At 35.7% G+C, this 14,051-nt stretch overlaps 2 protein-coding genes across 4 annotated transcripts; one reads left to right on the top strand and one right to left on the bottom strand.

The window, feature by feature from the left end:
* The first annotated feature begins 413 nt into the window (after positions 1–413).
* On the top strand, positions 414–1,702 carry mrpl14 (mitochondrial ribosomal protein L14). The gene is made up of 3 exons (XM_039671797.2): positions 414–548; positions 793–857; positions 1,230–1,702. The coding sequence occupies exons 2-3, from the start codon at positions 799–801 to the stop codon at positions 1,594–1,596; spliced, it is 426 nt and encodes a 141-aa protein (XP_039527731.1). The 5' UTR covers positions 414–548; positions 793–798; the 3' UTR covers positions 1,597–1,702.
* Positions 1,703–1,887: 185 nt separating this feature from the next.
* On the bottom strand, positions 1,888–13,937 carry capn1a (calpain 1, (mu/I) large subunit a). Of its 3 annotated transcripts, XM_039671795.2 has the most exons (22): positions 13,646–13,937; positions 12,273–12,519; positions 10,225–10,294; positions 9,221–9,339; positions 8,848–8,981; positions 8,512–8,680; positions 7,226–7,309; positions 7,071–7,156; positions 6,918–6,992; positions 6,651–6,811; positions 5,778–5,947; positions 5,294–5,305; positions 4,901–5,112; positions 4,106–4,145; positions 3,927–3,992; positions 3,796–3,853; positions 3,639–3,703; positions 3,226–3,294; positions 2,977–3,055; positions 2,628–2,741; positions 2,469–2,527; positions 1,888–2,388 (listed from the first exon to the last, which is right to left on the bottom strand). In XM_039671795.2, exons 2-22 carry the CDS (start codon positions 12,516–12,518, stop codon positions 2,362–2,364), a joined length of 2,115 nt encoding a protein of 704 aa, XP_039527729.1. In that variant the 5' UTR covers position 12,519; positions 13,646–13,937; the 3' UTR covers positions 1,888–2,361. The 3 variants fall into 3 exon arrangements, with proteins under 3 accessions (XP_039527729.1, XP_039527728.1, XP_088972929.1); XM_039671794.2 differs by lacking the exon at positions 1,888–2,388 and having other exon boundaries at positions 2,439–2,527; XM_089116803.1 differs by lacking the exons at positions 1,888–2,388; positions 5,294–5,305 and having other exon boundaries at positions 2,439–2,527.
* Positions 13,938–14,051: the final 114 nt, after the last annotated feature.

The raw sequence follows: 14,051 nt of genomic DNA, 5'->3' as shown, positions 1-14,051 counted from the left end.
AAATGAATTAATAAATACGTAAATAAAGCAAGCTTAAAATAATAAAAATAAATAAAATGGAAAAACACAGCAAATAATAAATAAAGATTGGACTCTACGATCGGCGGAAGTTATCAAGCATCCTTAAATCTTCACCGGAAATACCACCGTGCATAGAGCCCATTAATAAGTACTAGTTTATAGTACTTGATTATTCGAAAATACCTTTAGAAAAATATAGCCTACTAGTATCTAAAGAATAGTAGCCTACCTAAAGAATAAACAATGGTACTTAATGGACACCTATGAAAATCTAAAAAAATAAGTAGGCCTACTAGTAGCATGAAAATAGATACTAGTAGGTTTAAGGATTAAATGTTAATACGGCTTGCCATACCCAGGGATACTGTCGGTTTCTAATGCGGTGGCTCCTCCAACATTGCAGGGGACGCTAATGAGCTCAGTTCGCTGATATTTGAACATTTGAAGAAAAAGATCGCACGTCGCTTTCCTATGACGCAAAGCCGATGTGTGTATGAGTGTGACATTGGTGTGAATGTTCTGAGCAGGTAATAACGTTATTTATTCACACTATTTAATATCACTTCACTTGTACATTTTGACTAATGTTTAGATAGATGTTTGAGTCAATTTTCTCCCGTTGGTTGCATCCTTTCACCGAGAACTGAAGCAGTTAAATAACACGAGGTGTCAAACGCCAGATGCTATTTATTAATACTCGTTAAGTTATATTATAAAGTTATATTAATGTTATTCTCATTATTACACATTTTGGATTGTTTTTATTGTCAGGTTAGGATGGCCCTGTCGTTGTCCGGGGTGATTTTGCCCAAATTGGTGCAGCAGAGGACTTTCAGGTAAACAATTTCCTCATTTTTGAGGTTGTACTTTAGTTTGGCAGGGTTCCTACATTATTACAGGGTTGTAATATTGCAATTATTATTTATATTACCATTTATAATCATTAATGACAGCAAAAGTTATAGAAATGAATTGGTCAGGGCACCCGTGGTTGTCATCTAAAGACGGTTGGTGATTTATTAATACCACACATAATGGGTATTCAAATGTTTTGTTCTTAATATATGATTAGTGGTTTAGTTTCTCAGAAAAGTCTAAGCTACTTTTTAATGATGAATGATCATTGTTTTAATTTGTAGCCTTGTCATTTAGCTTTGAAATAATGATCTCACATGTTCTCAACCAACATATTATCAATCTCACCGCAGTGTCTCAGCAACTGTGGCCGCTATTCAGAAGTTAACACGCGTGAGGGTGGTCGACAACAGCGCTCTTGGAAATGCCCATCACCACCGTCCACCAAAAGTCATTCACGTTTACACCAAGAATGGAGTTGGTAAAGTGGGAGACAGAGTCTTACTGGCCATTAAAGGACAGAAGAAAAAAGCTCTCATAGTGGGTCATAAGATGCCTGGAGCACGAATGACCCCACGCTTCGATTCTAATAATGTTGTTTTGATTGAAGAGAATGGAAACCCCACAGGAACAAGAATAAAAACTCCTTTACCAACACAACTGCGCAAAATGGAAGGGGAATATTCAAAATTGTTAGCCATTGCTCAGCGATTTGTTTAGCGTTTCTGTAATCTGGGAGGGCAACTACTTATCTTTGTAAATAAATATAAAAATTTGCTTTCATGGTTACTTGTGGAAATATTTGTAATAAAATATGTGGATATAACTTCTGTTGTTATAATTTTGTAGATATTGTTACATTATCCATTGATTTAAAGTGCATGATTTCTGTTTATAGTATTCCCAAATATGTATGATTTAAATATTACTCAAATCACCATTAAATGCTCCAATATTTCATGTTTGTAAGAATGTTTCAGGCTTTTTTCAGAACACATGAAATGAAACAAGTTCAATTTTAACAACAGAGTTTATTCTAAAACTCCGATCATAGGAAGTCAGTGACAATGTCTACACAAGTTTTGCATTCTGCATCTAAAGCTGTTTTAATAGGATGCATTAGTTCACCTTTTAGGAGAACATGAAGTACACTATGGCACTGTCAGTACACAATCTTTTGGAAGTAAAGGCAGGTCTTCTTTTAGGACAAATGCAAAACTTGAAGCTCACTTGATATTTATCCCATGCACATGATGTTTCTCGCCATTCCATCATTCCTAGAGAAGCGGTGAATGGAGGTCCTCTTCTCCTGTGTTTCACACTAGATAGGTTTCCTTTGTAGTGTAACTGCAATATGTTATATTAATAAATTCTTTAAAAAACTAGAAGTACTTTATTCTAATGAGGTTATAGTGGAAATGAGATTGTTGCATTGAGGCACTTTGCAGCAGGTTCTGGAGTTGGACATTAATGAAATGGTTTACTTCAACCACACATGGTCATAAAGAGCCACTAAACAAAAGGAAGGAGAAAGAATAAGTGTTTTGTAGATATCTGAACATTTAAATAATCAAGAAATCAAACCAAAGCACCTCAGACAAGTTCATGTCAGCCGTTCCTGTTCCATCTTTGTCCAACTGCTGAAAAGTTCCTACAAGGAAGTGCAAGACTATGAAGACGCTAGCATAATGTGTTTCAGTGTAATTTAAAATAATTAAAAGGCACCATGTGATTCAAAGAGAAACACCTACTGAACATGCACTCGAGTTTGATCAAGCAGCAAACAAAGTTATCAAAATCGATGACATCATTCTCAGCGTATCTGGCAACAAGGATCTGGTTGAGTCTATTGTTGAGTTTAAAACCTGTAAAGAAAATCAACAGGGTGGGCTTTCAGAGAAGATTGTGGTAACACTTTACAATAAGGTCCTATTAGTTAACACTACTTAAAGGAGTTCACTTTTAAAACTCTTTACCTCATAAAGGAGTTCACTTTTCAATTATGGCTGATAAATATTAATGGACAGCAAATTATCTTAATGATCTTAAAGTTTTTGGGCCCTGTTCGTGAGTTTGTGCCAATAATGAAATCCTCTTTACCTGCTGATTCTACAGCGATACGCATCTCGTAAGAGTTCATTGTCCCTGACTTATCAATATCAAACTCTCTGAAGATCCCCTGAGTAGGAAAAAAATGCATGAATTATTTCTATTGAACACTATAAAGAATCATCTACTGTATAAACATTTCAGAATTTGTGGGAAACACAATGCAAGTTTTAAGTTTTATTCAGTAGGCTAAGATAAAAAAATAAATAAAAAAATAATAATAAAAAGGTCTCCTCTCACCAGCAACTTCCTTATTTTGTTCCAGAGGATCTGAAACTCTACTAAACCCAAACGTGCACTACCATCTTTCTGATGAACGGAGTCAAGAACAAAAACTGATGCAGGTTTGTCTGATCACAACTGACATGCTAAATTACCAGCATTGTTCCAGAATAAACTATTTGTTATATTATTAACATATACAGCTAACCTTTCTGTAGAAAGCTCTATCCAATATTTCTGCTGTCAGTACATTGCCATTTAAAGAAAAAAAAAAAATGTAAATATATAATAGACTCCCACTGTATTTGCATTAATGTAAACAGGATTATTGCCTAAATGATTTTCCGTTGTAATCGACAGAATGACACAGATGCTATCAATAGAGCTTAACTTGTATCTAACCCAGAACTATTTTAAATAGTGAAGGATACATCCAAGAGGTTGACCATCGTTCTGCAGGACTCCATGCTGAAGCCGTCTGTCTTCAGATCCTTGTCTGAGAGAGAAATGGTTCATTCAATTCAGTTAAACAGGTTCATTTTGACTGAGTCGACTCCAAGTGTGAGCAAGCTGTTGTGTGTTACTCACGTCTGGACACTACTCTGTTGAGAATAGTCTTGAGTTCACGGACAGATATCTCCATATCCTAAAACAAGACAAAAAATGATCAATTACATGCACAAATCTAACATCACGACCATTTTTATATATTCACTCACCTCTCCAGCCAGTTGCTGAAACATGGACTTGAAAGAGTCATCAATGTCATCCTCTGTAATTTCTGCCTATAAGAAACCATATTTATTAAACAGTATGAACTAACACTCTATAGCACTTGCAATCTTTTTTTTTTTTTTTGTCAGAAAGTTTATGCGATAACGTTGATCCAAAATCTTACCTCATCCTCCAGGTCAGCTGAAATATCATCATCCAACTCCCTTTGAAGAGAAAACTAATTTTATTGAAGGTAATGGGTTAAATACCCCTCATGTCATTCCAAACCCAATTTTCCTTTTTTCCCTTTTAACACATACAATTCTGGTCTCATTTCCACTGTCTTGGGTTAGAGGACCTTTATTTTGAAGTGTATTTGCTATTTCTATTGTTTCCAGTGTTCACGCCACATGTTTAGTTCCCATTTTGCTTTGTTTCTATAGTAACCCTTGTTTGTTTTCATAGTTATTGATTTCCATCAACTGTTCCTAGTTATTCACTCGTTATTCTGTGTATTTACACCCCGATGTTTCCCTTGTACAGTGTCTGGTGTTGTCAAATAAAAGTTACTGTTAAAAATTGGATCCTGCTAACTATCTCTCTCAAACACCCGGAGTAAAAGGAATAAAACAGGAAATATGACATAGAAAATTACCATGCAACAAAAATAGAACCATGGAAGTAGTTCAATGTGACTAGTGCACTATTATTATATGCAAATGTAGTTATATTAAAATATGTAAAAAAAAATAAATAAATAAGAAATCTGAAAATTATCACAATAATTAAATAATAAAATTAATAAATTTAATTTAATATAATTATTAAAATGTATTCTCATCATATAAATGTGTGTGTGTGACTATATGGTGCTATTTTGTCTTTGTCCACTGTCCATAAAAAAAAAAGCTTGGACATTGGAAATGACATGAGGGTGAGTAATCTGAAAAATGCCTGAAGTTCTCAAACACACACTCACTCTGTCTCTGACTGCTTCTCTGTGAAGACTCGCAGGACAAAATCAGCCTCTTTGCTGGGTTCGAAGGTGGAGGGGACGATGATGTATTCCCCAGGAGGGAGGCGGAGACGGGTGCTCACCTCACGCAGGTTGATGAAGGTCTCGGAGCGGGCGCTCGATGAGTTTGTCAGGAAGAAGTCCTTTTTAAGGTGCACATTCTGACAGCCGGCGTACTGCAGACAGACAGAAACTATAAATCTGTGCGGTATGCAAAGCTAAGTTTCTGTTATTCCACTGTGAATAATTGAATCTTCAAATCTTCCATTTTTAAAATAAATGACCTGTTTATGGAAGTACACAAACCATCAAACCTATTTAACAAAAATTATTTAAGTTATTGACATGGGATCATACCTCTTCAGGAATCTGTGAGGAGGAGAAAAAAAGAAATGGAAAGAAAAAAATATTTTGTAATGAACAATTATTTAAAAAAAAAAAACATTTAATAACAAAAAATAACTTCTATAATTAATAATTAGATACAAAAAGCACTGAGGAAAATATTTTACAATGTCAGAAAACAACTAGCCTTGTAATCACCAAGCTAACTTTGTAAAACAATGAGCAAAAAGTTAACAAATCAATATTTGGTGGACACCAGCTGCTTTCAGTCCTACAGTGCATCTCATTCTCATTACTGAGCCACATTTGCCAGTTCTTCCTTGAACACATGGATGGGATGGAAACATTGTCAGGAAAAAGTCCTTTTTTATTAGCTACCTGTTCTTGCAATATTCCAAAATTTGCATAAATATGATTATATTATTAAGATTGCCAGCTTATGCTTGCTAGTTAAGCATAACAAACATCTGAACATGTTGGAAAGGGACCTCTTCACCTCGTAGAGCGCAAAACCGATGGTGTGCATGTCCTGGCCGTGGTGGCGGTGCCGTCTGCGGTCTTTCTGCATTAAAGCCACCAGTAAGCTGCAGGCCACTTCTTCATCCTCCGGGTCATCATCTTCCTCCAGCAGCGTGATCTTATACTGTGGATTGATCCAAAATGTGTCTGCCAAATAGTACAGGAACACATAGAGTTATGGGGTTCAAATCCCAGGTAAAGCTGGTAGCGGAGTTTGATTTATGTGTTAATAATTGTTCATCTTGTTCATGATATGATGCTTTAATGCACTAATATAAGCTTTCTTTTTTTTTTTTTTAAGAAAATCATTAATACTTAATATTATCCAGCAAGGATGCATTAAATAGATCAAAAGTGACATTTATAATGTTGCAAATTATTTCTATTTCAAATAAAACGATTTCTATTCTTCAAACTTAATTCAACTTTCTATTAGTCAAAGAATACTACAGTTGAAAGATATTACGACAAATACATTAAGCAGCAGAACAGTTTCCAACATATAATAAGAAATGTTTCTTGAGAAGTAAACCAGCGTATTAGAATGATTTTTTAAGTAATGTGTGACACCGAAGACTTTAGTAATGGCTAATGAGCATTTTTAAATATATTCAAATAAAAAACAATTCTTTTAAATTTTACAAATATTTCACAATATTACTTATTTTACTGTACAGTTGATCAAATAAATGCAGCCTCTGTGAGGATAAGCTACTGTATATCCAAACATTTCCTTCTATCATGTTTTTCAAAACATGTGGTCATTTGTAAAGCCTATCAATATAGTACAGACTCTCACTATGACCACCAATACTGCCATACTGTGACCTCAAGGCAAGCGATAACTCACTGGGATGATTTCGGCAGCCTCCTGCGGTACTTCCTCTCCGCCAGGCACCGTGAAACTTGATGGTGTTCCAGTGGCTCAGGTCCTCATCACTCAAAGCATCAGGGGACAGATTACAAATCTCCAGCCTGGAGAACTGCCGCAAAAACTCGCTGAATGACATCCTGGGGACAAAGGGAGCCGTTTCTTTATGCTGTGACTGTGAGAGTACACAATGCTTATTGGTCTCCTGTTGTGTCAAATTAATTTTGTGTTGCTAAAACAGCTCACCAGAACTCGCCATCCTCCATCTGTAAGTGCAAGTCATCCTTTTCAGATGGATCGATCTCGTCCCATTCAGGAGAGCTGAGGAGGGAACATACACGGTCTTCTTACTCAATGACTTGGGCTGAACCGGATGAGTATTTCTGTTCTATTTCTTACTTGTCACTCCAGGCCCCCGTCCATTCTACCTGACCCCACGGGTTACGGATACGGATAAGCCTCTCCGTACGGCCCCTATATTCCACCTATCAAAGAGGAGAGAGATTGAAATTGAACTCCATTATGTCGATGATCAATCTAAACTGGAGCGTTACCTGTTTGAGAGCAGTCACTGAGTAAGCGTGGCCCTTAACCAGCTTCTTAAACGTCACCGCTTCCATGTCAAAGGCACTGGTGATCTGGAAAACAATTATAAATAGCAAATTAATATATGTATAGAAATAGGTAAATAAATGGACGTGAATAAATGTTGAAAGAAAAACTAAATGACCTGTAAAATGGATATAAAGCAATCAATCGAAAAATAAAGTAATATTTATTTATAATAAATAGGCTGCATTTATTTGATCAAAAATACAGTAAAACGAAGTAATATTTATAATGAATAAAAATATAAATAAAAATATATAAATATTTTACATTTTTTTGATTTTTCAGCATCATTACTTCAGTCTTCAGTGTCACATGATCCTTCAGAAATCATTCTAATATGATGATTTACTGCTCAAGAAACATTTCTTATTATTATCATCAATTTTGAAAACAGTTGTGCTGCTTAATAATCTTCTGAAAATATTAGATACTGTTTTCACAATTCTTTGATGAAGACAGGTCAAAAGAACAGCATTTATTTTAGAGACGTTATTTTTGTGATAACGTAAAAGTCATTATTGTCAATTGTTCTGATCAATTTAATGCATCCTTGTGTGTGTATATATATATATATATATATATATATATATATATAAAAAAGAAAAAGAAAAAAATTGAAGGGTAGTGTATATGCTTGTCAGCCCCAAAACCATCCCTATCATCTTACATTGTAAATTAACAGCAGATTGGACATTCTGCTAAATATCTGCATTAAAACTGGAAAACAATCTTACTGGTTTCTAACAACATGAGTTCAAGTAGGTAACAATTTTAATTTTTGAGTGAAGTATTATTATGAAGTAAAGGGATACTTCACCCTAAAATGAAAATTCTGTCAGTAATTACTCTCCCTCATATTGTTCAACCCCTCAAGACTTTCGTTCATCTAAATCTGAGAGCTGGATCACTCCTCCATAGGCTTCTTGACTTAAGGGATCGAAACTGGCTGGCCCAAAAGTTATGAAAGACATTGTTAAAATAGTCCAAGTGACTACAGTGGCTCAAAAGTTTATCAAGCGATGAGAATACTTTGTGCGCAAAAAGTCGACCCCTTAAGAAGCCTATGGAGGAGTGATCCAGCTCTCAGATTTAATCAAAAATATCTTAATTTGTGTTCCGAAGATGAACAAAAGTCTTACGGGGTTGAACAACATGAGGGTGAGTAATTACTGACATCATTTTCTTTCTTTTGGGATGAACTAACCCTTTAAGTGAATAAAGCTCTCACATCAATAGAGCAGCCCAGCAGGGAGCCTCTCTCCAGGGCTTTGCTGATGATTCGGTACAGGTCTCTCGGAGCTTTCCGGAGCTCGTACATCTCTGAGACCCCTCCGGTGAAATCCTCAAATCCCTCAGTGGTGGAGCCTCCAGAGAGAGCTTCATAGGAGCCATTTAGCCTGGCACAATACAAACAAACACACACACACACACACACACGCACACGGACCATGAGAAAATCTTTCTTAAATAAGACAGAGACAGTATAAGTGCACTTTTGTAAATGATTCTTGTTTAGTAAGAACAAAATTTGCAGATCTTTACCAAAATGTCTATCAGGACATACTTTGCATAGGCCTTTTCAACCAAGGCACTCCAGAACTCATTTCCCTCTGCTGAATGGACAAACATGAGCTCCCCGTCTTTGACCGGGAGTCGATCGTCAATCACAACGTCGACCCACTCGCCAAACTGCCAGAACTGCAGAACAGAAACAAGCAACTGCGTGAAGAAAAGGCTGAGAGGATTCCAGATTAAACAGGTTCTCAGTGTCACAAGTCTTGCAGCTGTGCTGCTTAATATTTTGTGGAAACTGTAATTGTTTTTTTTAGAATGCTTTAATTAATAAAGTTAAAAAAATAACACAATATTTAGAGTTTAGAATTTGTTTCATCATTTACAAAAATAACTTTTAGAGCATGCATAGTGTGTTTCAGAACCTGAAAGTGGAAAATTCCAGCATAGTCATCCTGAAAGCTCTGGCCTAGAGGTACGACCCTGTGGAGGAGTTTTTCATTCAGAGTCAGAGAACCTATAGCAGCGAGGAGCCAGCAGTCACCTGAGCAGGAAAAAGAAAAAAGAAAACCATATATATATATATATATATATAACAGATGAGGCATAATGGCACTTGTTCTAAAAGCTATTTAAACTGTGATACTAAAATCCCTGAATAAAATGCCATTATTATTTTTTCTTTTAATACAACACAGCAGTTGAACTGTCAATTTACAACCAGCAGGGGGACACAAAGAAAGGGGTGGGGCTTAATTTCTGTGTGTACCCATTCCTGATTACATCCCACTCAGATCTCCACCTCAGAGCAGAGGAATTTTCCACAGCCGACGGCAGGCCAAGCCTAAGGAAATGTAGGCTCAAATATATGAGAGATTTGAATGGTTTAATACTTTTGGTCACTATATAATTTCCATTATTACATTCATGCTATCTTCTAAGACTGATGAACTTTCAATTATTGTGAAATATGGAAAATTCTAACAAAGTATAAGTATGTTTTTTGCAGGGTCAGACTTTAGCCTGGTGGATTTGAGAGTTGTAACGCAGTTAATGTAATAAGAGCATACAGATAAGTTATCTCCTAGTTTTGATGACTTTTCTATTATTGTGAAACATGGAAAATGCTAACAATAAAGAAGAAGTAGGTGTGTGCTGACACTAGTTAATAGATAGCAGACATAATGTAATATACAAGGGTGGCAACTTATAAAAATGAAAAAAAAAAAATCTGCATGCACATTGATTGAATAGGTTGGCACGATTACAAACATGCACTGATTCAAGGTCAGGGGGAAACGGATGAGTCACATGCAGACACGCCTCAGGTCAGTTATATGAGCTGTTCTTTCTGTCGTGACTCATGCTTTAAGTTTGCTGGTACAGCCACAGAATCATTTAGAGGTGATTCCCGTAGCAGAACACTTACCCAGAGCTCCCTGACAGATGTCGGTCCGCGAAGCTCCTCCCACAATGAACTGAGGATCATCACAGAGCTCCTGCAGAAAAGGAGGGATTAGATTAGAGGAGAAGAAAGCATAAAGGTTTTTTATTCTTGGCAAGATTGAAGCAAGCAAGACTTTATAGGAATAGTTTAGCCAAAAATGAAAAAGCACCCTCGTGTTATAACAAATTTGAATGTTTTTTTGTATGATACACAAAGGATAAATGTTTAACAGTTTTTTTTTACCTTTTTGACACACTGCCGTTGAATGGAACAGTGTTATATTAAGACAGTCACCGTGATTTTATCAAGTAACACATTTTCCTCGATCAACATTCCTGTCCCAAAATGTAGTCCTTACCCAATCTCTACCCCTAAACCTAACCTAACCTAAATGATAGGTGAATAACACTGATGTTTAAGTACTTCACTCTGGTTCTAAGACTAAACTTGACATAAACTGGAAACTTGTCCCTCAAATCTGAATGGTTGATCGGAAAGTTGATCCAGGATCAACATCCTGGATCAGGATGTTGAACGTGGTACTTGGTGAAATCACGTTCACCATATGATGACTGAGGGAAAATTATTTGATATTTTGCATTAGTTTTTACTTTTGTATTTCCATTTGAAAGTTTTAGAAATTTTGTTGTTTTTGTCATTTTTATTTGTCAATGTTTTTATCTGTATATCAGTATTTAGTTATTTTAGTATGGAAGAATAAACTTTAATAAAGAAGTTAATTGTGACTTTTTATTTCACAACTCTGATTTTCTTCCCTCGAAAAATATAGCAAGTGAGATATAATCTCACGAGTAATAAAGTCTGAATTGCGAGATGTAAACTCGCTATTGTGAGAAAAAATGTCAGAATTGTGAGCAGAACTTTTTTCCTCAGAATTGTGAGATATAAACATGGAATTGCAAGAAAAAACTCTGAATTGTGAGATATAAACTTGCAGAAAAATAATACTTGTGTGAGAGATAGTTATTATATATATATATATATATATATATATATAATTTTATTTTTTTTCAGTTATTATTTATTTTATTGCAAGCAAACAAACAAAAAAAAAATCGGCTTTAGTTTTAGTTAATTATTATAACCCTGGTATGGAAAAGAACATATTTTCGTATTTTATGGGGGAAAAAAACAGGCTTTGGGACGACATGAGCACAAGTACTGCTGCTACACCAATGTTGCCAGAAAAACATATTTATATTCTTAATATGAATATGTAACAATGGGCAGTCTTCATTCTTCAGAGGAGGGATTTTTACTAAGTTATAATCCATGTGTATGCAACTTTATAATAGTGACAACAGCTGCAGTAGAGACTAGAGAAGGGAGGAGTCATTGACTGCAGGGATGTGTGTGCGGGCCCAAAATTAAGAGCATGTTGCTGTCTATGCAGTATACACTACCATTCAAAATGGTGTCAGTAAGACTTTTTTAATTCATCAAAAGTGACAGTAAAGTCATTTATAATGTTACAAAAAACATTTATTTGAAATAAATACTGTTCTTTCTATTTATCAAAGAATCCTGGAAAAAAAAAAAAATCACAGTTTCCACAGAAATATTAAGCGATACACATTGATAATATATATATATTTTTTCATATTAGAATGATTGTGAAGGATCATGTGACACTGAAGACTGGAGTAATGATGCTGAAAATTCAGCTTTGCATCACAGCAATAAGTTACATTATAAAATAAATAGAAAAGGCGTTATTTTAAATTGTATTACTATCACAATATTACTATTTGATCAAATGCAGCCTTGGTGAGCATCAGAGACTAAGATGTAGCGAATGTAAAACAATGAAAGTCAGCGTGGTCCAATCCTGTCAATGAATTTCATTGCATGCATGGACAAACAGTTTTTCAAAATACCATATTTTGTGTTACACACACACACATATACACACAAAAAAGAGAGTCAGGTTTGGAATGACATGAGGGTGAGTAACTTAACCCTAACCGTTTTAGACAACCATATTTAATAATGTAGCTTTTTTTCTGTACCGTAGGGCGCATCCACTCCACATCTTGGGTTTTGGAGGAATGTGGAGCGAGTTCTTTGAAGCCGAGCGAGGGCGGTTCGGCTGGAAAGCAGGGGTCTTCAAACAGGTAGCCCCCTTCCAAACATTCCTGTTTGAGGGCCTCAAAATCCTGGTTCTGGAAGTGTAAGGCCTGCTCAAAAGAGCCCACGCCATCCGCCTTTAGCCTGTTAGCACTGATCTGTGCTGAGATCCCTCCATATGTGAACATGCTGGAGCAGTGAGATGCAGACCGGGTATAAATAGCAAAACTGATACCAAGATGATTCACACTCACTCCACATTTAAAACCCACTCCATATCATTCTAACATAATGTTTGTGCATTTGTCTGGACATTGCATTTAGCCATAAAAAAAAAAAAAAAAAAAAAACAGACATGTAAATGTCAATCATGTACACCAGCTTTCAGAAGACTTAACACTGGGGATGAGATCCCATAAACATTTATTTACACTTACAGTATACATGTAAATGATAATACAATGGACATACTATTCAAAACTAAGTATCTTGGCACTGGTTGTTAAACATTAAAGGAATAATTTAATGTGAAACCATGTTAATGTGGAATATGGCAATTGTACAAATGGCCAGAGAAAAATAACTTTGAGAATAGTTGTGCATCAAGAAGTTTTTATGTTAAATACTGTCTTTGATAACTGGGATGCTGCTCTGTGGCTCTTCTACGTGAAATGTGTGCATAAGGTTTGTAAATAAATAAATATTTGGATGCCAACTACTTTTATACTCAAAATGCCACACCATTGGCATCTTATCTCTATTTCGATATGAATGATTGAACAAACACAATCTGAGAGCCTCCCATTCATTTCAACAAACGAATCACACTCAGTGTACGTAGGCTATATACAAACAAATGTACGCAAACTACTGAAACGTCGAGAAATCAACAACAGGACTATTTTAAACCTCTATATGTAACATTTTTAAAAACACTTTTAGTGGCGATTTAATTTGGTGTCTTGTTCTGTAGGCCTAGCGCTACATTTCTTTTCTAAAATGTAAGGAATGGCAAACATTTGTCTTGGTGTTGTCTTGCTCCGTTAAACCTTCGCAAATCATTGCGGTTCACTTAACGACGTTAATTATTAACTTCAACGTAACAGCATTTTTTTTAGCGATAGCCTACTACGATAGCTAGACGTTTCTAATCTTCAATATGTGCAAAACATTCATATCTAACAGTGAATAAAGTGTCCAATAATGCGACAAACTAACAGCAGGCCGACGGAGACCAACAACACGGACAGAATAAAGCTGAATAAATCTCGACGTGATTCATTGAGGGAAGAAATACAAGAACCGCTAAACTTGCCTTGCAACTGCGGTCCAGGGCTGTCTCTTCTGTGATGGGATTGGGAATGTGTGAAATATACAGTTCTATTCGTCCGAAAGATAACGCTTTAGAGCTTCAGTGTGTGTGTGTGTGTGTGTGAGTCCAGAGGAGGCGGAGCGATACAAGAGCACCTGTCAGTCACAACATAACTGAATGCTATACAAATTCCTCATCTGAATTAATTGTGGATTTGAAAGGGTCTGACCCATTTAGCCAAGTAAAAAACAATAACTAAATACTATTTTTATATTACTTATTTCATACATATGATATATTATACTTTCATCAGAGATTTCAAATATTACAGTAACAACAAACGTTTTAAGTTGGCCAGAAATTGCTACATTTCTCCTTAAAAGTCAAACCTCTTGAAAGTAATTGAATA

Source organism: Pimephales promelas, chromosome 11 (genome assembly GCF_988280905.1).
Source record: "Pimephales promelas chromosome 11, fPimPro1.hap1.1, whole genome shotgun sequence".
NCBI classification, from domain to species: Eukaryota; Metazoa; Chordata; class Actinopteri; order Cypriniformes; family Leuciscidae; genus Pimephales; species Pimephales promelas.
This window is presented reverse-complemented; position numbering and strand designations above follow the sequence as displayed.

Excerpts from the sequence above, each read along its gene's own strand:
- mrpl14 (XM_039671797.2), top strand. The coding sequence starts at position 799 with ATGGCCCTGTCGTTGTCCGGGGTGATTTTGCCCAAATTGGTGCAGCAG. Across the intron at positions 858-1,229 it reads GTGCAGCAGAGGACTTTCAG|TGTCTCAGCAACTGTGGCCG; the intron begins GTAAACAATTTC and ends ATCTCACCGCAG.
- capn1a (XM_039671794.2), bottom strand. The coding sequence starts at position 12,518 with ATGTTCACATATGGAGGGATCTCAGCACAGATCAGTGCTAACAGGCTA. Across the intron at positions 9,340-10,224 it reads CATCTGTCAGGGAGCTCTGG|GTGACTGCTGGCTCCTCGCT; the intron begins GTAAGTGTTCTG and ends TTTCCTGCTCAG. Across the intron at positions 8,982-9,220 it reads CTGGAATTTTCCACTTTCAG|TTCTGGCAGTTTGGCGAGTG; the intron begins GTTCTGAAACAC and ends TCTGTTCTGCAG.